This window comes from Tubulanus polymorphus, chromosome 2, assembly GCF_964204645.1.
Source record: "Tubulanus polymorphus chromosome 2, tnTubPoly1.2, whole genome shotgun sequence".
NCBI lineage: Eukaryota > Metazoa > Nemertea > Palaeonemertea > Tubulaniformes > Tubulanidae > Tubulanus > Tubulanus polymorphus.
Window position 1 is genome coordinate 28,216,405 of NC_134026.1, and position 27,803 is coordinate 28,244,207.

Sequence of the window (27,803 nt, forward strand, 5' to 3'; positions counted from 1 at the left end):
TTTGTAGTTCCTTACCAGAACAAAAAATTATTTCATTTCCTTGAAACATTCTAACTTGACTTGACGTGTACATTTTAACAATTAAACGATATGCAAGGTTCTTAAAGGTTCCATTTGTACAGATACAGTGAAACCTTCTAAACAACTGTAATATTTACAACTCCAATGAATTGGGACTTTATCTCTTTATATCTTGTTTTACTGTTAGTTGCTATAGAATAGATAACCTTATATCATCTATATGAAACAAAACCTAGGCTGATATTGATTAAAGTTCGATGGTGATATAGATCGGTCTATAACGATTTGAATTGTCCTGGTAGGTGTCAGAATTGTTATTCAAGAATAGATATGTTGTAGAATACATATTTATTATGAAATTATGGAAACAATCGCTGAAACTATTAAAAAACTGTGATAGCTGTAATAAAAGAGTAAAATACAACAGGTAGGTTCATTCAAGATTATTTAGACCTTAACACACTAACAAACTAAAACTATGCAACTTGGCCTAGTTCTCGATCATATGAACTAAACGATTCTTAAATAGTTTTCTTTTCAACAATCAACAAATCATCTTCATCAATGATTGATTATACTCAATTCTATCTGCCGTTTCTTTCAAACTTAGAATTTCCAAATGAATTAATGATTGTTTTTTGTTCCGACGAAACTCCAGGGCCGAAATTCTCAATTCGTTTTCGGATGCTCAGGGTCGAACTACATTCATAAAAATAACGATATTTTAAATGTACGTCGTCCATTAAAGTACTGTGGCTGGGACTGACTGTGGTCAGTATAGGCACAGTTTATGAGAGTTAATCAGGTATGACACTGAAGGCGCTTCACACTGAACAGATTGATTTTTTATGTATGTTTATGTAAGACCTATTCATAGTATGGCTGTTCATTAGGCCTTGCCTGCGCGGAACCCGTTAATCAGATTCCGTTCAGGCCTAATATTCATGATATATTTCAATTTTTTCTGTTCATATCGTGTGTTTAGGAATGGGATCTACATTTTCTAAACGTTTTTGGAAGAAAACATTTCCGGTAAACGGACAGGGCACTGTTATCTTCAATGAACAAACTGATAAACCATTTGTCATATCTGTTGAAAATAACTCAGGAAACGGAATCTCGCTATGTGTGAATAGTCACGACGAAGTGACATTCGTCAAGCATGCGAATGGCGTACATGAGGAACTAACCAGGCTACGTGAAGATGGGCGTGGATTCGAAAACCGGAAAATAGCTTACCGGTACAGTTACGACCGTGACAACCTCGTATTAAAGTATGGAAAAGGCTACAGAATGGAAGAAACTACGATCATGACACACGACTTTCTGAAAGGCGCGAAAACACCAGATGAAGAAAAACAAATAAGAAAAGAATTGTATCCATTCTTCAATGCCGAAGAGAAGATATTTGCCAGGATCTATAAAAAACTATTTTTATCAGGTGAAGCGATGAATCATAGAATCATTGTAGTAATAAACTAATCCTATTATGGAATAACGATTTGTAATAAATAGTGGATCTTGCAGGGAATGGTCTACAGAAAGTTGAGCCAACTGTTGAATTTGAAAAATGTCCATTCGTCTGTAACGTCTCGCCTCTAGTGCTCCACTCTTCAAAAGTGAATATGTTTCTGTTAGACGATGGAGACTACGTTTTCTCATCGAGTTTACCTGCGGCATGCCAGGAACTGTTTAATAATGTCTATGGTTGTGATCTTAATTGCCCGGAGGAGGTCGAAAGTGTCCATCTGTCAGACGCAATACGGTACAGTATTGAAACTAAAGGGTGCATTCTCAACAACAAATTGAAAGAAAAGGCTGGAGAATTCGGTCCTAAGAATGAAAATACCTATCTGCGTGTAACCCTCGGACACAGTCTAGGTAGATCCCCCGGTATACCTTACGTCTTAGAAATTTGGCCATCCGGCCATTTTAGCCCGATCCATAACCATGGAAATGCGAACGCGGTTATCAAAGTATTGCACGGTTCAATACATATCAGTATTTACAACAAACAAACGACAGATCCGAATGAAAAACCGCTGAAAGAATTCGATGCGCATGTAGGAGATGTCACTTGGATCAATCGTAACTGGTACCAAACACACAAACTTCACAACGTAACTGATGATTTCTGCGCTACGATTCAATGTTACAAATACGATTCTGGAGATACTACGTATTGGCCTTATTTTGATTATGTCAGCGACAATAAAACCATTGAAAAGTTTCTGCCGAATTCAGATTTCAAATTTAGAGAAATGCGGAAAATTGTTCTCGAAGAATATGCTAAAAGAAAATTGGTAGTCTCAAATCAAGGGGCCAGTTTTATTGACTGGTATTAACTTTAGCCCGGTGGCTAACTCAATTCAGCCCCGGGCATAAGTCTATCAACCCAGGTCTAGGGCACTTGTCCTTTTGAAATATTATTGCATCGAGATAAATTCGATATCTTAAAGACATCTAAAGGCCTGGAAAGAAAGGTAAAACACTTCAAAACAAACAACAACAAACAGGAAACGCACGGTTTCCACGGGCCTTTGCAAATCTACAGTTGTGTAACAGAGAAACGTTCTGCAGTCTACATAACTGCAATTAACTGATATCAATCTCAGTGTAGAGTTAACAAATAAAAACCCACAGTTAGATCTGTAAAAACAGTTACGAGGCTTTAACTAAGCCTCATCATCAGAGAAACAAAAAAACACAATAATGTTCCAGTCTACATTAAATTCTCAAACAAAATAGATATAATTCATCTGTTTGCATATTATGTTCATTTCTGAATATGTGGGTCAATTTCAGTAGTCCCTATGAACCCATAAAAGTAGTCACTCAAATTTGTCAATCTCTAATTGATATCGTTGAAGCAGTTGTTGTCGTTGCGCCAACTACTTCACTAAATTATGCCGAAGACCGTAAATGAAGCTACTGTTGCGACAAGCATGAATAATACTTATGATGTCGTTTTAATGCATTGCGTGTTGTGGCCTATGAATGGAATAGTGTGATATCTGACGATGATCGAGGGTGATGATAATTGCCAAGAGCTTCGTCGAAGTCTAAATGTTTTTTCGAATCTGTAAGCTAGGACGCTCTTCATTTTGGCTTCATATTTCAATATATGAATAGTAATGAAACAAAATGAATAGCAGAACAATCTAACACTTTTTATTCGCGAAATGAAATATACTGTTGGCATTGTCGTTGTAGTTCGACAGAACACTGCCCTTAAGGATTTTCGCACAAACACTGACCAAAAAACTCTCATTACAAGAGACCTGTGATACCTGGTCCATCTAAACTACCTAATCGCCGAAGTAATAGCCGCATAGCGCTCATAAATCCTAAACAACTGTGACAAAATGACCTTCAGGTGGAGTTAAGATCATAGACAGTGCGCTTTCGTGTGAGCGGTCATTTTTTACCTACTTAAAGTTAATGAAGCATCTATATGCGTCGCATGGAAATACCATCAGTATGACTTAACAAATCCTTATGATAACAAATACAGTTGTGTTTACGAAATAAAGAATAATACGACAATTGAATCGTTTTTTATCTTAAATTAGGGATTGACCTTGTTATTCATTTGATTGGTAGATTTTGTTTGTTTTTTATTCAGTGTCCCTGAGAAACCCCCCACACCTGCCGAGAGCGAAACAGAGGGTTTGATTTTGAAATCGGAAATCGAAGTACAGATATAGTTGTGCGATCGGTAGTAGAATTTACATAATTTTTGTTTAAATCGAAGCACATGATTGGAAATTTCGGTTCCGGTTCATTCAAACAATCTTCCAACTAGTCTGAACTGGCAAGCGACTGATTAGGGTTAATTTTCTTGGCTGCCAAACACGATACATCGGGATTGTGGAAATAACTATACTACGTACAAGGTTGAAGATAATTTTGTCCATTCTTATATTTTTCTTGGTCGTTTTTTCAGTGTGATTAGTCCGAAATTTTATTGTAGTTTTTTCTCAGGTATATGTTCATGTAGAAGTCCTCTAAGTTGAATGGCCCGAGTGTTAAATAGAAGAACTGGAAGCACATTTCGAATAGCAAATTATCCAGATGAGAGTGGTGGTCCTGGTAGCCGAAGTGAAGCCACGATACAAAACAAACTCAATAATTTTATATTGGTTATTCTTGATACCGGTCAATGTGACCGATGTTGCATTTCCCTACGTGGAAATTCCAGACATACATGTGTCCTTTGCAGTATTGTCATAATCCCTTCCTGCATCTATTTTAAATCATGAAGCAATTATGATACCAATTAATTTTTATGCCGATTCTACTTTATAATAGCTACGATTTTAATCATTATATAAATATATCACTACTGATTATCGATCATATGGCTTGTACTCTGTATATAAAGCTAAAAGGAAGAATCGATTAAGATACAAAAATAACTTCAGTATTTGTATTCCTTGATGTAGCAGTAATTGGAAATATCATTTATAAAAAATATATATTATCCGTTTCGAAACAAATCAATTCATAAAGTCATATGATGACCAGAATTTAAAAGATGCTGATGATCACGTTCAAATTCCAGTGAAAATGTTCTTTCATAGTACGCGATTAGGCATATACCTAAAACTAGGTCGACAAGTAAGCTATAAAACTACCAACTTAGATATGATCAACATTAAGAACTTTTTAGCTGCTCATATCAACATCTTAGGCGAAACATTCAAATAGAAAAAAAAAACTTGTTTCTCACCGAGCAATAAGGTAGATAATATTTGAAGTATAACTGCCAGGTAGGTTTTCTACAACGATATTATGATATGATGTTAAAATTCGTTCTATTTCCCTCAACCATTTGATATCTATATAACGCATGTTGGTGCTTTTCTAATACAAAAAGATACGTATACTATAATCAGTGACAATTAACGGTGATAGAAGTAATTTCCCAACTGCTAACGTTTCTTTTATATCTTCACTTTCAAGAATCAAGATGTTCCTCACTCGTGCGATTAAGTTAAAAACGGATACGAACAACTCATCTCCGTTAGGTAAGTTTATTTTTCCAGATTTCAATTCTATAGGTGTTTTGTGCGTTTTGATTAAGAAAAAAAATGTATTTCGAATTTATGTATCGTTCAATTAGGACTGACACTTGCTTGGGAGAAGCCATTTCCAGTTATCGGCCAGGGAACTTTCATCTTTAACAAACAAACTGATTTACCATTTGTGATCTCTGTTGAAAATACGTCTGGAAACGGAATTTCCCTCCGAATAGACAGCAACAACGAAGTGGCCTTTGTCAAGCATGCAAATGGATTGCACGAAGAACTTTCCAGGGTCCAGAAAAACGGATGTGGATTAGAAAACCGAAAAATAGCCTACTGGTACAGTTACGACCGTGACAACCTCGTATTAAAGTATGGAAAAGGCTACAGAATGGAAGAAACTACGATCATGACACACGACTTTCTGAAAGACGCGAAAACACCAGATGAAGAAAAACAAATAAGAAAAGAATTGTATCCATTCTTCAATGCCGAAGAGAAGAGATTCGTCAGGATCTATAAAAAACCTTTATTATCAGGTAAAGTGATAAATTCCGATCGATGATATGTAGTTAGTTTACAATAAGATTAAATCTTATTCATTCATCAAACATTTAAATCAAAAAGAAAAGACGTTTCGGAGTGACGGAATTATGATTTAAATCCTTGATAAAATTTCAGTTCTAATCTATCGAAGTTGAATATAGCGAGTTTAAATATCGTAATCTATTCTCCAAATCTGAGTGTGGCGTTTACAGGTTATTGAGAAAACTCTACCGATTAGGAAAAATATGTATGAATCATTGAGGATCTAAAATAATCTGATAGTGAATATTTTGCAGCGAGTGGTATACAGAAAACTGAGCCAACGGTCGAATTTGAAAAAAATCCATTTGTCTGTAACCTTTCGCCTCTAGTGCTCGACAGTTCAAAGGTGAATATGTTTCTGTTAGACGATGGAGACTACGTTTTCTCATCGAGTCTACCTGCGGCATGCCAGGAACTGTTTAATAATGTCTATGGTTGTGATCTTAATTATCCGGAAGAGGTCGAAAGTGTCCATCTGTCAGACGCAATACGGTACAGTATTGAAACTAAAGGGTGCATTCTCAACAACAGATTGAAAGAAAAGGCTGGGGAATTCGGTCCTAACAATAAAGAAACCTATCTGCGTGTAACCCTCGGACACAGTTTGGGTAGATCCCCCGGTATACCTTACGTCTTAGAAATTTGGCCATCCGGTCATTTTAGCCCGATCCATAACCATGGAAATGCGAACGCGGTTATCAAAGTATTGCACGGTTCAATACATATCAGTATTTACAACAAACAAACGACAGATCCGAATGAAAAACCGCTGAAAGAATTCGATGCGCATGTAGGAGATGTCACTTGGATCAATCGTAACTGGTATCAAACACACAAACTTCACAACGTAACTGATGATTTCTGCGCTACGATTCAATGTTACAAATACGATTCTGGAGATACTACGTATTGGCCGTATTTTGATTATGTCAGCGACAATAAAACCATTGAAGAGTTTCTGCCGAATTCAGATTTCAAATTCAGAGAAATGCGCAAAATTGTTCTCGAAGAATATGCTAAAAGAAAATAGATGTACTCAAAACTCAGGGAACTTTCTATCTAGCATAAGAATAATAATCCATTCAGATAAGTTTTATTTCGTATAATCTGGAGCAATACATAATTACGGAGCAATTTTGAGTAGAACATATTAAATGCTCATTATGGGATCTAAAGATACATTTAAGATATTTCCCGGCTATTCTTACATACAGATGTTATGAAATATTGGAAAAGCACACATTGTTCTAAAAGTTTTATCTGTAGATTCGTTTTATATCAATTTTTTAGAATCGTGACTAACAAGGATGTTATATTATCATGTACAACGGTTATTCATTAATTTTTCAAAAACATACATATGAAAATAAACGCATCATGTTATGTGCGATAAGTTTTTAACGCATTGCTTTGTTTTTTTTCAGATAGTGAATTTTAATTCTATTTCGTCAGTTTTTATATGACCAGCAATATTAACGCTTTTCACGTATTTTATACTTTCTCCATTCAATATAATGATACTGAAGAATAAAAGAACAGGACTTCCTAATTTGCATTGAAAATGATAGTTTGTGTTTTTGTACTCGTGTTCGGTGGGATATTTTCCTTCTCGTTTACGAACATTGGTGATTGTTTTCCACGCAAGTTGATCAACAATTCTCATTACTGGAGACCTGTGATACCTGGTCCATCTAGACTCCCTAATCGTCTCAGTAATAGCCGCATGGCGTCCATAAATCCTGTGACGGAATGACCTTCGAATGGACAGTTTGCTTTTGTGTACACGTCATTTTTAATGCATCGTCTGTAATTCCGCGGTCAGTACTAAACAAATTCTGATGATATTTAAGGTAAAATAGAAGAAATAGAATAAAGAAACAACAAATGAATAATTGATATGATAGACTTGATAATCAACCAAAAAACCGACATATGTTTTGGAGAACTCCAATGGATCGCTGTGAATAGTACACCGAGCACGTATATCGATATAAAATCCAAATTTGTTCAAGTGCTTATTGGATGCTATCCGTAAAACTGGCCGGAGGAGATGGCAGCAAATGTAATTTTTCTCCTGAAAGAAATGATTCTGTGTATAAAAGATAAGTCTTTTGCCTTATGGTAATGTTACTTTTGGAAATTTATCCTGATATTTCTAGTCATGTGTGCATGACCATTTTTCTCCACGTCACGTTGTTAAATATATATGGGAATGTGGCATTGCCTGGTGTGAAGATTTTAAAATATTATCTGCTCACTTCTACGCCATCTATCGTATCAATTCAGATGAATTCTTATCGAAAATTTGCTTTTATTTTGCTTTCTTTAACAATAATGACGTCTAAGTCGGAGGTCGTCCGAAATAAACGAGTTTAATATATGAACCTAATAGATCATTAAAGTGTACATATTCTGAAAGCGATTTTACATGAGTTTCAATATCTCTATGATGAATTATTATAATAATGATTATCATAATTAGTAAAATTGCGTAAACAATGAATAAACATCCCCACACAGACACACATTTTCCCTGTATCACAACATAGTTTTGACTTATGTTTTCTTTTTCCTCTGTTATTTTACGTTCGTGACGATCTGAAGACTGTATATTATTATCTTCCACGGCGCCTTCGTCACGTTTTTTATCAACCCGTCTGGAAAACGTGTCGTTAACTACATGTTTCACGGCTGTAATTGCTCTGTCTTTGAAATCGTTGAACGATCTTTTCGATACGAGAAAGAAGTCGTTGTCATCGCTGTTCCTAGAATACTCCGGTGTGGGAGGATCATTAGATGCCTTACTTTCGGGGAAATTTATTCCGTATGATTTATCTTCTGCTTCTGGCGCTGAAGCGACGCCCGAATCTTCGTTCAAAAGTGTCGAACTTAACTGAACATTATCCGATACGATGTCAGTCACTTTGAGGGGTTGCTCAAAATCTGCCTGCGAAATGGTGCGATCAAAATCGCACAGTTGTAGTTTTGAAAATGCCATTTTGCTCGTTGCGGTAAGCTCGGTGATAGAATTTGTCAACATTCGAAGATTGTTCATAATTTTGTCTATGTCTTGCCATATAACAGATTCAGTCCCTTGTGGGTAAGATTCGTGGTCAGTTGACATTGGTTTAAGACCAGCAGTTTGTTGTGCAGCCTCAACATTTTTGCTTAATGACGAAAACCCCGGGACCAAACTACTGATAAACCGAATCATTTCAGTTTCGGTCGAACACTCGACTAATGCATCCGTCATGCTCTGAACTTTAGCGATGTCTTTGTGAATATTGCAGAGAATTATTGATACCTTCGCTTCGGGATATACTTTTTGTATTATATCCATTGTATGTTCCAATTTCCAGCATACCTTATTCAATTGCTCATGAATCCTAGCTTTCATCTGATTCATGTCGATATCATGACTAGGGGCAACATTTTCTACCTGGTCTGCTTTGGTAGATCTCTCGCCAGAAGAAGCCATTTTATTTCAGAATCCTCCGTTCTCGAAACAAACCGTTGCTAACAATAACAACATTAACTGTTGTATTCCTATCATGGGATCAACTGAAAGGAGATCGTAGTTCCGCGGATTCAAAAACTTAGGTTGTGATTAGGTCCCAATGTCGGAGAAAAATTTCTACATTTACAATCATAGGATCATGAGAAATTCATCAAAATTTGTGAATGTTCATTTGCCCAGTTTCACAAAAAAGTTAAACTCTTTATTCGATTTTATTATTTCTTTATTAATTCAGCTTATCTTCAATCGATATGGAAGTGAATCGGTTCAGGTAAATTATTAGAGCGTATTCAAAAAATATATATGAGAAGATGCAATATGTATATATTGAAAAGGACTGGAATATTAAAAAGGAAAGAAAACTATACATGATTCGAAATATATATAGAATTTTAGGATTTCAAAACACTTTCGTGGCAGTAACCCCAATGTGGCACAGAATCGTAATTAGTAACTGTAGCGCACCAGGTCCTCTCGTCTGCTGAGGGTAAACAATGACTATAACTCTTTCCTTCGAAAATGAAAGGGAATGCGCACGTGGCCCCCGGGTCGTTACCTCCAGTAACTTTCATATGACCTGTAAAATACATTAATGACGTTGATTAGACGAACATGAAGTCAATATAATCTCTTGATCCGTTTTGATATACAAAAACTTCATTAAACTGACAAGCATTCAAAAAAGATTTTCTGATATCGTAATATTGTCCTTACCGCTGCAATATCCCCATTTATAATCTTCGTCAAAATTCGGCGTAACGGAACACCAAGGTCGTCTCGCCGCTTCAAATATACAGCCATGCCTTAATTGTCCATTGTACACAAACGGTAAAACGCACGGAGCACCTTCTGAATTTCCATTCTCAGTTTTATTTCCTAGAATGATTTCCCTAAAATGTTAGGTTTAGAATACTTTTCGAAATGGAAGCGATAGATGAAGATATGAATGTATCGATTACCGAAGCGATAGCAGCCAATTGTTTTTAGATATATTTCATGTTCGGGACATGTACATTCAAATGCAAGTTTGCTATCTGTTACTTTTATGACTTCACACCTTGCATGACCAGTGCAAGGGTTCGACGAGCACGGCCCAGAACCTAAAAGCAAAATCCAGACGGGCAAAGAAAGTAAAACCGAGTAAAAACGATAGATGCCGCTAGTGAGTTTGGGAGCAAACATTAGAAACTTACAAACACTTTGTTATCAATCATTCTAATCATGATATCTATTTTGTATTACTTACGAATGCATTTGGGAGTGTGGCCGGACCATGTTCCGTTTGAGAAGCAAATCCGTGTTTTATATCCCTCTAGCTTGTAACCTCGTTCACATGAATAAATGACCGTACTGTTTATACGGACGCCTGAGTACCGTAGGTTACCGCGAGGAATCTTAGTCAGTGCTGGACATTTCATTTCTTAAAAAATGTAATTGCTAGATTTCATCTTAATGGAAATATTTATCAATACTGATTCGTTTAACTGACATAGTCACCTTCGCATTGTGGTACATTTCCTTCCCAATGTGGTCCTTTTTCGATATTATACATACATACAGCAGTCGTTTCTTTGATATCATACGGGAATTGATAGTTCTTTTCGCATCGGAAACGAGCTACGTAACCAAATTCATAGTAGGCCGATTTGTTCAGCAGGATTATTCTGCTTTTCAAGGGAATTTCTTCTTCTTTACATCCGAGAGCTGAAAGACGAATAAAATGGTCGACGCTTATCATAAACAAATAGATGAATAGTTGGGTAAAACAAATCAAAATCAGAGAAGTCTGCTGTACCTCGATATTCGATCCAGAATCCTCTTTGACTTGTAAAGAAATTGCGTTCTGATTGAAAGGTAATCGAAGCATGTTCGTTGATGCTCCTAAATGTCACCCCTATTTTAGGAGTATCGCAAATCAACAACTCATTATTCGCTTTTCCTTGTATATTGGTAAATCTAGCGTAAGATTTCGAGCAAGCATCGAGAACAAACTCCCGAATCCTAAACTCTATTATCTGTCCCTTCCCCAGAGTTATTTTCCAGTTGCAGTGTCTGTGGTTGGCGTAGTCTTTGTACGGGAAATTAGGATTTATTATATTTCCTGTTGGTGAGGTATATTCTCCATTGCATCGTGGAAATCCTATGGTAAGAAATATGTAAGTATTTCAGTGTGAGAGTTGCGATGAATATGCCATAATGTAACAATTATTAATGAGAAAATTACCTTGATATTCTATACGCCAACCTAAACCTCCACCTTTCCTCCTCTCAAAACGAATAAATGCTTTGTTTCTAGCCATGAATAATACGAGAGGAACATCTTTCGCACTTCCTTCATAAACTTCGCGCAAAGAATCTTCGCGGAGGGCATCGCTCTTGGTTCCTTCATATATAAAAACTTTGTCCTCTGGCGCCAGCTTCATTTTGGTTACGGTGAGTTGTAGCCGGTTTTCATCGCCATCTATCACTATTTCCCGTTCAATGATCGGACCCGCTGCATATGGCTCGGGAAAGTTAGGAGATGTAATCAAACCGCTTTCACCTTAGTGAAAATAATTATTTGCTTTTTAATCTAAGTACGAGTATGATATGGCTGGCAACAGGGGCAGTATCTGATAAGAATGTTTTACTAACTTGTTTTAAACGGTACTGATAGATGATTGAATTTAATCGTGGACAGACAAAAGACTAGATTTAATAGTTTAGTTTATTTCCACAAGAAATTGTAACAAATTTTATATTTATAAAGGATGTTCCAATATCAGTAGTAGGTGCTCATTTAAAGCAAGGTTGCTTGTCGGGTATGAGACACATATCCCTCACACGCGGTCAAAACACATCATCAATCATGCACACATTCACACATTCAAATTTACAAAATTTAAATTGGTCAGAAAAACAAATTCGTTTATGTCATACCTTTGATCAAAACAACCGTTGCCCAAAAAGCCAGTAATAACCGCAGTATGTTCTCCATTCTCTCGATGAGAGCAATCTATGAGAAATCAAAATATGTATGCGTTTTTTTATATCACCAGACACTGTCTGATAATAGATTGATTACTTGAGGTTTGAAATAGTATTTGATTTATTTGTTCATCAGTCCACCAGTTATAGTTTAGGTTATGTACATCGTGACTGCCACTGATAAATACTGATAACAGAATAAAAACTAGGATCTTGGCTTAAAACCATTGCTAAAATAGTAGTGATTGATTGACGTCCGATAAGAAACAAACAGTCAAATATTTTGAATTCGGGTAGATATTTGAACAGACCATACGAAGGTCCGATTTCTTGGGTGGCCGGTTTCTTTATTGTGTCATTTTTATTGCAGTTAGATAGAATTTCATTGACTAACTGCTCCCGTTGTCTTTATTACAGAAAAGTTTTAGCAACTATTTCTTTCATTAACAATAGAAGAAAACGGTTCATTGTAGGCAGAAAGGCCATAAGAACTGCACCAGAATGTTACTTTTTCATCTGGGTGCTTCCTTGTTTCGAGTAAATATTCGTTGATCTCAAATTACCGTTCGGCAGCGGGGTATCTGTCGGGCTACATGTCTCGCATTGTCTGCCATTTTGTCAGGATTAGTTTGAGTGGTGCTCGAAAAAGTGGCAAAATCTCTATCTCGTCCCATCAGGAAAAATCAAAGCGACCACACAACCCATGCATTTAAGATTGTTTTGTATTCTATTCTAGAGCGCGATGTTTCGGCTTAATTCCTTTTTTAAAATGATTACAACTGATTGAATGATATCATTAAATGCACGTATCACCTTCAAGAATACCCGGTTATGCCAGAATCGCCTCTCAATATAAGGGACGAGTATATGCTGAAAAAGCCCAACATATGGTCGATCAAAATCTTTTATAAATATCGTCTGTCGTCGGTAAAAGTTAAATATTTTGTTCGTGACATGGAATGAATTTCGGTATTTAAATGTTGTATGGAAGGTGTGATGCATCACACGAATACAAAGAAACCTTTTCTTCGCAAGTCTTGAGGAACAGTGTGAAGACACGACCACGAGGTTTAGATTTATGGTAATTTTCATTCTGACTATAAACCGGCTTTCTGAGTTTTTTTTTAGAGTAATTTGAACTTTACGAGCGCCAACCGGAATGAATCAAAACGGTCAATAGTCAATGATCATTAGTAAATATTCTTCATTCATCGAATTTAACCTAGGATTTTCCTTTTTTCAAATCCTCGCGTAGACAATACCGATTAACCGGATACGTAATAGAGGGTTTTTAAGTCGCCTAAAGACTGTAAGATATTTGGTAAGATCTTTGGTCACCTAGTTAAAACCAGTCAGCTTTGACGTAGAGATTAACTGGTTGAGTTCGTCACATTCTCAGACGAACTTATCTTTATTAGGAAACAGATTTTCCATTGTAGTCAAATGCGCATCGCGTAACTCATCATTCGCTTCGGTTAACAGCGAAATACCCAACTTCATAGACCCCATTCTTGCCATCCACCAGAGCCAACTTCCAACATATGGCGTATGCAAATGTTCGCTTTCCTTCTCTCCGAAAGGCGTCTGCGATAGGTCGTACTATTGAAATCAGTGTTTACTAAATGATACCAGAAGAAAAGCCCAGAAGCCATTATCCGTTGTTCAATAGCAAAAGGTGCGACTCTCATTTGGATTCAGTTGACCTGGAGGCAAATCTTGTCACCGTCAACTGTCGCCTCACTTGAATTGACAGGTATTTCATCAGGTCCGGTCTTCTTACACAGATGGTCTATAGTGCAACGCCATTATCCCTGATGCAATTTTTAACTAATAGTAATAATCTAGATGACACTACTTGACAACTGGATCTCGAAGCCTGGAGTGATGATTTATTGTGACGTCATCGATCAAGGTGTCCAAATGACCGATTACAATGCCTACTAGCAATCAGGTTTCTGTCGGGCATAGTTCTGATTTAGGATATGTGACAATTTGGAGCCAATATGGTGCCAGAAAGAGCCGTGGGAACAATCATAAACTTGGCATAACCCACAGAATGGCCGTGTGGTCTGATGCGTTAAGCTATAGTCAACAACGTATCATAGATTCACCTAGATTTCAGATAAAGAAGATGATGTCATTTTTAGATGAATTACGGTAGCTGCGGGAAAGTGGTTGATTGAAAACGAAGAAAGTAAATATGACGAAATAGCGGGTAAACATCAGTGGTAAATACTCGCCGATTGCTTTACAATCAAAACTCGTGAAAAGACACGAAATAACGTGAGATTTGACTAAAGATTTAACAAGACAGACATCCTTCAGGAAGTATTCAGTAAATAATCCGTGAAATTGATTGTACAATAAAACACGACATTGATATAAACTACTTTCATTCTGTGTCTGCGACTTAGGCAGACCAGAACTACAGAACTACTTTCATTCCATCTGCGTTCTCAACTATCGTAGGAATATAAGAATTTTTATGACGATGATGTTCTCCCTGGTCCATAATTATTTACAAATTATCGACGAAGTTAAAATTGCCAGCCATGAAATTTAACAACGACATATGGATAGCCTCTGGAGGCAAAGTAACTCGTAATTAAGCATTTCAATATTCGGCGATCACAAAATACGACTTATATGCCACACAATCGAGGATTAAAGTTGCAATTCTTGTACGGCTGTCAATTTCAAAATGAGCTATTGTATCCAAAAAACCATCAGAAAGCGTTGATGGTCGTAATACCAAAGGAGACAAACAGCTGTATCTAAACCTCGCTATTATTCACATCAATGATACTATAATCATCAACGGTAAACTGTCAGATCGTTCTACATCAACCAACTATATCTTCAATTTCAAGAAAAAATCGTTTGATTAACGAAAAATACAACTCAAATATCTCAGATCCCTTTTTTAAACAGTGAGTTTCAACGGACACTAAAAGTTTTATTCTATTTTCTTTTATATTGTCAACACATATCTAATACAGCTAACGTTTTAGATAACTCTCGATTTAGGAATAGCCTAACTCGATTTATGTTATCTGAGTTTCGGAAATAGATCTATTTGTTGATATCAATCCGTAATCGATTCTTAAAACTGCCTAAATAGTATAATGCACACACGTTTCTACAAAAAGTCTTTCGGAAGCTCTTCAGCGAGGTTATGTCACAATACGATACATCTCGCGCGATTTAGCACGCGTTAAAGCTTCTTGATCAAATTCACAAAACCCCGGCATTCATATTGAATCTATAGACAGATTAAACTCGTTAGACTAAACTAATCGATTGAAATGATGTAATCTCAAGATAACCTATACTTAATCATGATTAGTTGAATGTTCAGTGAGTTCGTAATCACTATTTCTCAAATATCGAGTTGTACATTTCATTGCTGCTTACATACGTTGTTTGGCCTTCTAGTCTGTTTCGGGTATTTTGGACATTTCAAATTTTATATAATCTAGAGTTATAATATAAACGCTATTGTTTGTTATATTCCTTTCACGTAGTTCGCATCAATAAATAATTATGCGCCGTTACCATGTGACAGCGCTTGTCTATAATTGAATTTGTGCCGGTTGAATTTCTTGCTGATTGGCCGTCTCTTCACATTCCCCTTTAACCTAACCTTATAAAACACTTTATATCCATCAAAATTGTTACAGTGATCAGCGTTCCTTTTGCAGCCCTGCTCAGATACACAGTAGATGAATGCGCAATGTTCACCTCGGAATATCTTATAGATTGCTGAAAATAAAGTTATAAAGAGGTTCTCTACTCAAGGTTCTCTTTAATCACAGCCTATTTTTCGAATTGATTTTTTATCATCTCTACATTGTGATAATAAATGATCATAAATTCATGTTTTCAAATCAAAATTTCCTGCTCCGTTTGATATATTTTGGCGTTGACAGAAACCGCGAGATAACGTTCAGGAAACAAGCTGCGCGAATTCTAAACATTGATTGACTCGTCGTACCATAAAAAATAAACATTAATAAGAAGAGAAGGAATAAAACTGGCTTTCTTTATAGTGAACCACTTCTTGCACGAGAAGTCAGTAGCTGAGGGCATTTTTGTCAATACAATTCACTCATAAAGCTCATAAACAGTTATAATAGCTGCTTTCTCTAAAGACCAGATTCATTATTGTATTATGCGACTAGCGGTGTGGGTTTATAGCTGTTAGATTATTTTCTCGCAGGCAGCGAGCGGTTCGTTAAGGACTTTCTTCTCAGCTCTTGGATCGTCTGGCTAGAGTGATGTCAAACCGAGGCGCGCGTACGTCTTGTCCAATAGGAAAGCTCGTTTCATTGTGTCACTCTTGATTCCGACAATTAGTGAGTTTGACAGCGTGTAACAATACGCTATTGCCCGGTAACCGTCTTGTAGGCTGCTGGTAGACCCGCACCGGATTATCAGTCGACCGTGGTCGGAGCACTTATCAGTCGCAAAACGCGAGCTATCAACTTTCATGGATTGAATCAAACTATTCGAAAAAGTTTCCGAACTCCGTCAAATCTGTTGGTATAGAACTGATTCCAAAGATAATCGTTTTGAGGATTACAAACGATTTAAATTGCGATTTGAGGTGAGATACTCTTCTAGATTTCTCAAAGATTTTGCGAATTTTTTCTAACTCTTAACAGCAACGGGTTGAAGAACAAATGAACAACATGGAGTTTCGACATATGAATTTCCCAATGGACGATAAAACGTGCGCACCCGGATTTCTGCCGCAATTACCAAACCAAATGCTTTCGGCGAGCAATGAGAGATCTGGCAACGTCGTTGACTTATCATCGAAAGGTCGTAAATCTCCTGATTTCCAGATCGAGGAAGGGGATATCAGCGACGATGGTTCGCAGACTTCCTTGAAAGACTGCGGTGAAACGGACAATTTCGGCGAGGATTACGAAAAACGAAGTTTGCAAAAGAAAAATAAGGTAAACTCTAACAAGAAAACTATGAAACATACCGGTATCCGATTGAATATAAACGCACGGGAGCGCAGGAGAATGCATGATCTGAATGATGCTTTAGATGAACTACGAGCAGTTATTCCCTACGCGCATAGTCCAAGCGTTAGGAAACTATCAAAAATCGCTACGTTGTTGCTGGCGAAAAATTTCATACTCATGCAAGCCAACGCTTTGGAGGAAATGCGTCGTCTTGTTGCTTTTATGAATGCTCCAGCGCCTCCTCCGTGTTACGAGTTTTCGCCGGCACCGTTCGGCCGCCTACCTCCAGCGGGTACGGGGGATAAGTGTCCACCTCCACCTCAGATATACTCGCATCCTCCAGCCTCACCTGTGTGCAAACCTTGCCCCCAGAACGAGTCTGCAGTATGAAGGCGTAAGAAACTAAGATTTAACTACGATCTGATACATGGGACGCAAAAGTATTCTAGAAACCAATTGACAATAGATGAATTTGACTTTTGCTCAGCGGCAAAATATCGTGTACGTGGAAGATATAGTTATCATCATATCTAATTCATTTCGGTGAACTGAACAAAAATTGCGATATTGGAAGCTCATCGGAGGATTGACCGCGATTACATATCACGAGAAAAAAAAACACACGTGCGTCCTGCTTACTACCATCAATTCATGTAGTAATCAGTTGTCATATGTGTGTTCGATGTGTCCGGTTTGTAAACCGTCGACTACGTTTTTCTGTCGTTTCCATTTCCCACGGGCGTCTAGTGTGGCCTGACCGATGCATAGATAGTACGGTAACGAGTCAACGTAATGGATGGACATCCGCGTTATCAATAAAATCATCAGCAACCGAAATAAGACGGATGTTGATGTAGTTAATGCCATGGGGCCAATTCGTGGATGAATAGTTAAAATGACTAAGTAAAGCGGACAAGCGAAAGATATATCTCACCCATGCCACCTGCCTGTCTGACGTGACATTTGAAATTACGCGTGTGCATGTACAGATTCCGTGCCGATTAAGAGTAATTTATGTAGTAATGAAAAGCTCGTGTTGTATGTGTACATCATGACTGTCTTTCATTATCACTATATCATCAATAAAATACTAAATAGGATAAAAATCATTTCGAGGTCAGTGTAATCTAGAGAATAAAGAAAGATTTTGTGCATTTCCATTTCGTATTGTGTCTAAATTATTACATCGTGTTGCATTATTTCGTCTATGTCATTTAAATCTTGCACACCTCGCTTAACTAAAAGTTCTGTAGTAGCATTTTTCAGAATTATATTCAAAACGTCTGCGGTATTTAGACATTATCAAGCAATTTCTGAATGTAGAATTACAAACAAATATTCATGTAGCCAACTTGATATTTAAATATATATGTCACGTGTGATGCATCTGTTGCATCAGTTTTTTAAAGATGTTAATTTTTATGATGTATATACATGTATTAATAAAAGACTGGTAGGACAGCATTCAGTATTAATTAAATCATGATTTCGGCTTGAATTGTAGATTTTATTTCTCTTCGTTTATCAAGTTTCCGACTCATCGATGACCTGCGGTGTCGTATTGACAATCAAATTCATGCAATGAACCCACAACTAAGTTATACTTTTATCCAAGGACAAAAAGATGTCGTCTGTAGATTTCCTGGTTGATAATCTTTCGAGACCATCATAATGTATGGATGTACGTCTAAATTTGTGGGTAACGTGTGTTGGATCTATTTTCAAATTAGCCCTGTTTTTGACGGGTGGTAAAGGCGCAACCACTGTGAAAAGCTATGTTCAGGTGGCCTTTTGTCAAAGCGACAATTTACTCGATTTGAAGACGTTCAATTCCGGCTCTACATCAATTCCGTCGCCGTCTTTTCTTCTCTTTCAAAAAAATAATTTTGCGCCAGATTTTTTGGCTTTGTGTCTCGTTAAGAACGCGTTTGAGAGTTTAAATTAAATTGAATGAATGTCGTTCTAAAAAAAGAATTGTTCACCGCAAGTCTAGTCTATAATAAATTCCTAATGCATTAATTAGACACGGCAAGGATTATTCAATATATTAAAGGTTTGCCTGTTCGGTTTTATGTATATCTATTCAGTCGAACGCAAATATCCTCAGGAATTGTGACTCAATCGTTCTTCTTTTTGCACCATACACTTCTACGAAATTACAACCTTTTTCTCCAGCTACAATTATGGTTTGCTGCTCGTACAAAATACAATACCACACGTTTCTTATCAAATACAGAAATCTGTTTATCGGGCCATTTGTAAGCAACGTATTTCTGATCGCTAATGACGATATTCTGGTAAAAGTCGACGGTAATAATCCCCCGTGGGCAAAGACTTGAGCCTCGGCTAAATATGTCCCCACTTTGTGGTACGGTGGCTTTCGGAATCCGAAATATGTTTTATTGCTCTTTCAATGTCGATTATTAAAGCAAAGCACAATGCCGTAAAGTCGAGCCGAGAAGTTAACGCGATTTCAATGTTAAATAGGTAAACATTTCCCAAATATTCTTGCCTTTCATCGGAGGTATGAATTCGGAAGTTTTAATCCGATTTAATAACCGACTGGGGGCTAAATGGCATCGTGATATGTAGAATATAAGCGGCTTTCACTGATTTCTTATGCTAATTTTCAATAGTGTTGGTTCGACGTGACTTGTCTTTACTTGACTTGAAAGATGTTTTACCACGATGTAGATCATCTGCGTGTCCTTTCGTGAGAAAAACATTTGAAAAGAAAAGTTTTAAAATCAGCGTGTTGTTGGTGGTAGTTGTATTGTTTAGTTACCGCAACCACAACAAAATATTTTCATTTCAGCAACATTTAATTCAACAACATCCTGCAACAAAGATTTAATTACCAGATATCTTTCGACGCTGTTTGATAAAAGCCATAATATTCGAAGGGTGTAATAACAATGAAAGTAGTGGACAAGGGAAAAAAGGCGAACTGGATTAAAATTGAGAGTCAACCGTAAAATCCATTAGCGGATGGGTCAACACTTTTCAATGTTCAAAGTGTCTAGTTTGGCCCGCTATCAAAGATTGGATTAAGGTCATTAATATTCCGAATAATGTCATCGAAAACATTCATCATTCCCTCTTGTCAAAATCTGTATGGACATGGAAGAAAATAGTCGCTCCATTCCCAGCCGGTCCATTCAATGCGAGATCTGTTGTCGCTATATAAAATCATGAATTCTATTTCGAGCCGATAAAATCGTAATTAAAATCACGTTCTTCAATTTTCCGCCTCGTCTGACCGACACCAATACACGACTAATGATCAGATAAATGCGAAAACCCATCAACAGAAAATTGGACAAAGATTCCCGTGGATTTTATATGTGATATGATTTGTCTCTGTCAAAATTACTAATTTATTTCAGCGCAATCTCGAATAGCAGACCATTGCGTGGAGTGTCAGCATTTATGGAATATTGAGCAAGTAAATCGGGTGTTTTACAGAAACATTAGTTTGACGAAATATTTTTCTGATCTATATCTGTACAAATGTAAATTCGTCAAATACAGGAACTTAATCGTTTATGCAAACAAAATGCGTGGGTATAAGTGTGCAACATGGAAATTCACTGAAAACTCAAGAGATTTAAGAATTCTTCTAAATGTCTCGGTTGATTTAGCTGTCAGTCGAGGTGAGTGGAGATATCTGCCAGCTCCAAGTATCCGTTGACCGGAACGTGCGGCTTAACGCAGCTGTACCCTCTTTAGAAGTCGTTGATTAACCAACCGAATGTTAATTTCTCGCCTGTAAGATATTTACTGACGGGCACTTAAGTCCCCGAATCATTAATTCAATTGACGCTGCTCATTTAATCCCGTATTCTTCCACAATTTTATTCTGATTTGCTACATTTACATACCAAACATCTGGCGAGATTTTAACCTCGAGTCAAACGAATACATCACGCGAAGAAGGAGCCAAAAGAAAATGCGCGATAAAAGCCTCTACGTCTTCACGTCAAAGTGAAATTCTCTTAGAAAAACTACTTATCCTTTCTTTCGCCGAAAAAGGGCGGAGTATTTTACATTCCCAGAAATTGCAGTTTTTTCGCGTCGGCAATACACAAATAACGCCGCTCAATGTCGTTGAAAAGCCAGTTCCGATTACGAAAGGACTAGCGAGGAAAGCCAAATTATGGCTGAATTAAAAACATATCAATAAGGAATCGGCAAAATGAGAGTGAATGAAAAAGAAACGAAGCGAAAAGAAAAATCCGACGAAGAAAGGCGAACATTAGAATCAATCAGTCCATTTGGGGATAGCGTCACCCTTTTACATTTCTCCTCCAATTATAGACCAGTGAATGAAGATATCAGATTGGTTATTAGGCGATATCTTATTTCACAAGACTGCTAACTTAATATGACAACGCTGGATTAGTCGCGTATTCACCAATCAATGGATCAGTTATAGACATGTATAGATCCGACTGAAACTGTATTATCTCCGGGGCTGTGATCATCACCGTTAGTCGAGCCCCTTGTGGCTATGTTGTATCACCTACTCCAACCACGAATAGGTCAGATTTCCAAACGAGCCGTTTTCCCGGTCGATTGTTTGTCTGTGTTCTTATCACCTCGTCCAATTAGAAACCTAACCAAAATCCTTTCGATGTTTATAACGTTCTAATAAGAAAACGGATCCATTCGATGCCATTGAGGAGAAAGAGGATTATTCCATTCATCGAGGAATAGCTTGATAATGAATGATTTTTAAAAGAAATAAAAATCCACGTTTACACTGCAGAAGTATCATATACTAGAACGAATGAATTCCACCAAGAGCCAAACAACATTCATATACTAAAATATGCGGTTTAAACTATTTTAATCGGATTTCTGCGAGTGAGTATATTCTGGTTAAACGACAGTAACAGTAGATGTAATGAAGATGGAAATAGTAAATACAATTCTCCATCAGGAATAAATTCATAATTTGATAATATCCAGGATGGTGATTCCTTTGTCTGACAGGAAACTCCCGAGTGATTTGTCTTAAATATCTGCCCATCTGTTCTTATTAAAAAAAACTGGACAAGAGAATGGAATGGGATTAGTTGAGTACGTGGTAAATTTGCCCCCGTAAAAAGTGGGCGAGTCATTCGCTTTATTAATCATAGAATTACACAACCGAACTACATAAATACACGTATCCTAATTTGAATCTAACCATTAAACTATCATCCACCAAGAAAACTAACTCGAAAATTTATTGGTGCCTCGAAAAATAACATATAAATATTGCTTAATATTGCCTGAATGATACAACATAGGATAATACTGTATGTTATGGATCAATAAAGGTATTCTGAATTGAATTTACTGGCAACCAGTCTAGCCCTAATATTGATGACGTAGCGCACATCCACTCATACAATGTCCTAATTGGCATTGAAATATATCATCAACAAAACTAGAATATATATTCATTCAATAGAAAATAAGAGTCATGAAATGTTATTTAATCACAAAATATACGCTAATGTTCACAATTGTAATTTACATTTTCGAACGCCCATATTGATGACGTAGTGCACATCGACGGACACACCCTTTGAATAAAAGTAGTAATCAATAAATAAACCATTTTTGTATCAGCTTTTAATGGAGTCAAAAACAATAATCTACATTATCCGGAACAAATAGAACAAAATGAAATAGACGGCAGCGTACGACGTCCTGAGGAGTTAGGCGGTATTTAAATTAGTCGGTTGGTCGGTAGATAAAGCAGTCACCAGCATTTATTGGATTGTAAATGCTCGGTTTAGCTCTTAATCAGTAAATGTCCTTACATCAATAGAATCAGAACATTAATTGTGTATTTCATCTCGTCGGTAAGGACTTCCTCTGGGTATAACGACAGTCGTGTGATCTCCTCATTCGTCTCTTCATCGCTAATATTCGCAATTTATAGAAGAATCCTGCGAACAGCGTTGGGCGTTCTTCATTACGTATCAGATTCAGTTTCGCGTATGAATTAATTGTATATAAATGCATTCAAAAAGAAAGGTTTTCTGGCGAAATAAAATATTGTTGATGTTAATGTCTCTAAAAGTTATTCGAAGACTTTCGGTCGAATTTCCGGTCATAGCGTCTGAAAAGGTCAATCAATTTTTCTAACTTCTCGATGGGATGAACTGTTAAACGGTGTGGTATGTTGTGACGCTGTCAGCAATTTGTGGCTCTCGCCGTGTGTGTCGTTCAGGTGAATGAGATGATCGGCTTAGCACTTTATCACCAGCTCGCAGAGTCAGCTAAAACGACACTTGATACCGAACAATTCATTGCGTCCACAATCTACCTTCAACACGCCTTCATATCGACCATTAATCGTGAATATTCCTCTAAATATAATCGCTTGGTTACAGCGCCAGTACAAACCGGAAGTATTTAGCGTTTTCTATGATAAATGTAGTCCGTAAATTTCTTGGTAACTTTGTGAGCATGTTTTACTCATTGAAGACATGCGTCGCCTCATACGATGGTTCTGTATTATCTTAAAGTTAATCGGTGGATTTCAAAAAGAAAGACGCTTTGCAAATAAATTATCTCTTCGTGATAAACTTGAATTAATGTTTTGAGCACGGTTCGCTTTCACTCATTGTTTATAAGGCATTAGGTGAAAAGTTTATTTTAGATGATTCTGAATGACTTCAAATCCTCTTAGATAGGCTTTAATTTAGGATTAAAAGAAGTAAGAGTAGATCATATTCTAATCAATGAAGCTTTAAACTAATGTCAGAATACTATTTGCGAGTAAAAGAGGGTACGATTTTTGATCGGATTTCATAATTAAAACATTAAAATTGCCTGATTCCTGGTTGAGAGTAATAATGCCGACTAATCCAGTATTATTATCTTAGTGGCTGATATCTTCATTCGAGTCATGTGCTCAAACCAATCTTAGAAAACATCCATCTATCGGTATCGGTTCGTGTTCTAGTCTTATCAGTCAAATCACAATCAAGAATCCCGGCGAAGACGAAGCGCTTACTAGTGCAAATTAATTTCATTTCAAATTCTTTATGGAATTATGATTTGAATTGACAAAGTTTCCGTTAAATCGATACCGAATTCGACGTCGACGTCAAAAGCAAAGCGAGCGCCATTTCAGATTAATATTTAGTGTTATACGATTTGCCATGGGAATCCAATTGGTCGAATTTATGTGGCGCACGATCTGATTAGGTGAACATAAAACACTAAACTCTGTAAGATGGCAATAAAAAGGAACGCGCATCAAATTTATTCAATCGGATAAGTTCGTGGCTTAACGTTTTATGTTTTATAAAAGCGAGTTGTAAAAGTACGTAAGGTCGCACACTTCGCAAATAAGGAGCCTGTATCACGACCGTATTACCTTGTTCCATCAGTTTACTGTAGGATTATTAACTCAATTTCATTGCCAATAGCATTAATTGCGATAGCTGTCGCGTATAATTCTATCATCTCATTCGTAATTCTATAGCTCTGATTAATATTATCAAATATTTGAGTTGTAACTCATATAACCAGAGGACCAATTAGTCCATGCACAATGTAGTTCATCAAGTCAATAATTTCATATAAAGTAATAAAGTATTCGGTCTAAAATTATTAGTGTAAGATTTTGATATCGGGTCATAGTTTTGATCATCGACTCTTCTCATATTGGTGACGTGACATTCAATATTTCAATTCAAAAGAATGTCCAAAGCTTTCCAATATACAATGTAAAGAATGTATATTTCCCCTAAAACAATTCGACTCATTGACTCATGTTTTAAACCCGATCATGCGGGAACTGTCCGAGCGAAACTGTAATTCAACATCTCTCGGGACTCGTCCAACCAAAACGGTAATTCTCGGTCGCTGGGGACCCGTCCAATGGTGCGTTAATGCTCCGGTTTGTTCGGCGAGTTAAGATGATAGATTTGCGGAGTCATGCAATTCATCGGGCTAGAATAAATATCTTCGTGGTCGTAAGAGATGCGCAGCCATTTGTCTAAATGTTTTCGATTAGTTGACAAAACGTCCGATTCTGTACGACAAAGACGGGGAATGGAGATGAATTTCTCATAAACTGACTAACGAATGTAACCGCCGTTCACAAGTGTCACGAGATAATCTTCTAAAGTGATAACTTGTTTCTCAACATCATAATACACAGCTTTTATAAAGAATATGGTCCATCATACAAAATAACAATAATCTCGAAGTTTATTCTACAGTCATTAAAGGACCCAGCTCCAAAGCGCGGTCGGTATATATCTTTCGATTACTATAAATCGTATAAATCATATTCAGCTCCAACACGTGGAAACGGCATCTGAAAAAGTATTCCTGGCAAGTCAGGTTTCTCAGTTGATATCATTTCAGAAAAAGCTTACATGTCGATGCGTTCAATCGTTAACTGAAATTTAGCTACAGTTTGTGCCGCAATCTATTTTCTAAAGAGAGTGTACATGCCACATCAAATCATCAGTTATTAAGTGTTTTCCAATTTTGTCGAACTGCAAAGTTGATTTACCTCAACATTGTCAGGTTACGATGAATAATCCGCCCCAGGAAATCAAATCATAAAGTAATTTGCCGACAGTTTTTTTGAACAATGAATGCGTAATACATCCCACGGGAATCTGGAACGGGGATATATCTGACTATTTGTTGTAGGCTGATATTCTAGTCGATATATAGGCATAAAAAGATTACTATTTCCGAACTAGTGAAAGAAGTGTCAATTTTATACGCCACAAGCTTACACAAAGTCTCTTATAGCCCTGTGTCCATATGTCTACTGCCTACTTTATCATATACAAAAAGCCATTTTCTTACTGTTTTCTACTGGGACCTGAAGCCGAAGACCATTTTACAAATCCAATTTTCATATTAATTGGCTACGTTTGAGGAGCATCGACCCGGCTCCCATGAGGTCGCGTTATGACATGTAGTTGACAGTATCATTTTCTGCTCGCTGGAGTCGAGTTGCTCACGAACCGGACTATAATTGATGGCTCAACAAACCTAATGGAATATAGTGTTGACTTGGGTGGCTACTAAAACATATTATCGTTCATCTCTATGCACTAAAAATGTAAAATGTAATTATAACCTTCTCAAAGTATTATAATCTTTCAAATATTGTAGAACGGCGCCATGTAAATATATATAATAACCGAGTGGGGATCTTTTTCTTATGTCTGAATTGAAAAAGTTACCAAAAATACAATAGATTATTTCAACTTGTATAAAATTCTCAGTGAAACTTTGAAGGCCTAATAATAAGGTTCTACGGCTTTCGCGGCATAACTTTAAAATGCAGTAAGCAAGTTGATATATTTCCGAGAAGACTCGTCATAACGATGATAAACTATAAACGGCGCAGTCCCAGTGGTGCGCTCAGATGTGCGATTTTTCAGCGGCATTATCCGCCATGTAATGAGGGCCAAAAGGTCTCCCTGCGTCTTCGAGCTGATAAATTAATTTCTCCACGCATAGCGCCGATTCGCTAGCGCCGATTTATTGACATTATATGAAAGCATCGTTTGTCGAATGTTCGGTTAATTTAGAGGATGCGGTTTTACAACTGTCATTAAAGACGCAATTCGACGGTTTAGAGTGATTGAGTCTGATTAATCGAAACTAAATTATCTGCTGTTAGAAATTACTCGTATCTCGTGTATATAGCATGCCCCCTCCCTTTAAAGTTGTTGTCATTTACTCGCAAAAATACCATCTATTTTTCAAAATGACAACGATTTTCATTTGAAAATTGCGATGGTAGATTTCCTTCTCCGCTAGACATCATATTTTTTACAACTGTTAGTTCGATAAAGTAACCTCGATTGATTAATCTGGTGTTTGTGAAAATACAATTATTCGCCGAGCTTATCAAGACTCGGCGCCGTTTGGACGACAGTTCGAAAGAAAAATGACTTAGAAACTGTCGTTTTATCTTGATCATCGGCGAAACTGACAAATAAAGCAGTTTGTCAGATACAAAAGGATTTGTAGAAATTCTAATCATATTTGTAGTTGATGGAGCGTGAAATTCTTCTCAGAAGATTAACGAAGTTTCATCATTAGAGCCGGCAAAATGAACGATGGAACTTTACTGAAATACAATCGATGACATTCAAAGAAAACATTCCAATTCAAATTCAACTAAATGATTTTCCACATTCTCAAAGATCATTTGATTTATGTAAGTTGAATTGAATCTGTTGTTGTCGTTATTGTAAGAAACGTTGGTCATCGTGCTGCTGAGAATCTGAGAGAAGTTCTCATTGATAATCGTCAGTTTATAGCGACTGACGTGTAGTGTTATTTTCCAGTTGTCCGAGAGTTTGTGTTTGTGTCGGCGGTAATGTATTTATCGCCGCATCTTCAATTTGGTCTGGATCGATTTATGAAGACTTTGACGGTCTTTGTAAGGCTGTATTGATTCACGTAAGCCGGGCATAATCCGGCGAATCTCGCCACTCGATCTGCCGTAATGGAAAGAGACGAATATGAATTGTGTATAATGATGTTATCGATGGTTAGTCGTTTAAGCAAGAGAGCCCGGGGATGTCTTTGTGTAACCGCCGTCGCGTAAACCAATCGCGCAAATGATAAACCTTGATTAAGCCGCACCAGACTGCGCATAATTTTGCCCTGTTCATGGCGGCCCCGTTACCTCCGTAGACGATCAAGAAAATCTGAAAC

General features: G+C 37.0%; 3 protein-coding genes across 5 annotated transcripts; 2 read left to right on the forward strand and 1 right to left on the reverse strand.

Moving 5' to 3' along the window:
* Positions 1-1,008: 1,008 nt before the first annotated feature.
* LOC141899145 (uncharacterized) lies at positions 1,009-2,366 on the forward strand. The gene is made up of 2 exons (XM_074785300.1): positions 1,009-1,488; positions 1,563-2,366. Exons 1-2 carry the CDS (start codon positions 1,009-1,011, stop codon positions 2,364-2,366), a joined length of 1,284 nt encoding a protein of 427 aa, XP_074641401.1.
* A 2,187-nt stretch (positions 2,367-4,553) lies between these two features.
* LOC141899408 (uncharacterized) lies at positions 4,554-7,122 on the forward strand. 3 transcript variants are annotated; one of them, XM_074785685.1, is made up of 4 exons: positions 4,554-4,641; positions 4,987-5,051; positions 5,147-5,587; positions 5,891-7,122. In XM_074785685.1, the coding sequence occupies exons 2-4, from the start codon at positions 4,994-4,996 to the stop codon at positions 6,664-6,666; spliced, it is 1,275 nt and encodes a 424-aa protein (XP_074641786.1). In that variant the 5' UTR covers positions 4,554-4,641; positions 4,987-4,993; the 3' UTR covers positions 6,667-7,122. The 3 variants fall into 3 exon arrangements, with proteins under 3 accessions (XP_074641786.1, XP_074641785.1, XP_074641784.1); XM_074785684.1 differs by lacking the exon at positions 4,554-4,641 and adding an exon at positions 4,673-4,764; XM_074785683.1 differs by lacking the exon at positions 4,554-4,641 and adding an exon at positions 4,678-4,793.
* A 2,290-nt stretch (positions 7,123-9,412) lies between these two features.
* LOC141900264 (CUB and sushi domain-containing protein 3-like) lies at positions 9,413-12,189 on the reverse strand. Its single transcript, XM_074787067.1, has 8 exons — positions 12,073-12,189; positions 11,378-11,695; positions 10,949-11,293; positions 10,651-10,857; positions 10,400-10,573; positions 10,113-10,253; positions 9,868-10,029; positions 9,413-9,730 (listed from the first exon to the last, which is right to left on the reverse strand). Exons 1-8 carry the CDS (start codon positions 12,128-12,130, stop codon positions 9,546-9,548), a joined length of 1,590 nt encoding a protein of 529 aa, XP_074643168.1. The 5' UTR covers positions 12,131-12,189; the 3' UTR covers positions 9,413-9,545.
* Positions 12,190-27,803: the final 15,614 nt, after the last annotated feature.

Bases quoted from the DNA above. Each gene is read 5' to 3' on its own strand.
- LOC141899145 (XM_074785300.1), top strand. From the start codon at position 1,009: ATGGGATCTACATTTTCTAAACGTTTTTGGAAGAAAACATTTCCGGTA. The intron at 1,489-1,562 runs GTAGTAATAAAC...AATGGTCTACAG, and splicing joins CGATGAATCATAGAATCATT to AAAGTTGAGCCAACTGTTGA.
- LOC141899408 (XM_074785685.1), top strand. From the start codon at position 4,994: ATGTTCCTCACTCGTGCGATTAAGTTAAAAACGGATACGAACAACTCA. The intron at 5,052-5,146 runs GTAAGTTTATTT...TCGTTCAATTAG, and splicing joins GAACAACTCATCTCCGTTAG to GACTGACACTTGCTTGGGAG. The intron at 5,588-5,890 runs GTAAAGTGATAA...AATATTTTGCAG, and splicing joins TAAAAAACCTTTATTATCAG to CGAGTGGTATACAGAAAACT.
- LOC141900264 (XM_074787067.1), bottom strand. From the start codon at position 12,130: ATGGAGAACATACTGCGGTTATTACTGGCTTTTTGGGCAACGGTTGTT. The intron at 10,858-10,948 runs GTACAGCAGACT...TTCGTCTTTCAG, and splicing joins ATTCTGGATCGAATATCGAG to CTCTCGGATGTAAAGAAGAA. The intron at 9,731-9,867 runs GTAAGGACAATA...TGTATTTTACAG, and splicing joins TAAATGGGGATATTGCAGCG to GTCATATGAAAGTTACTGGA.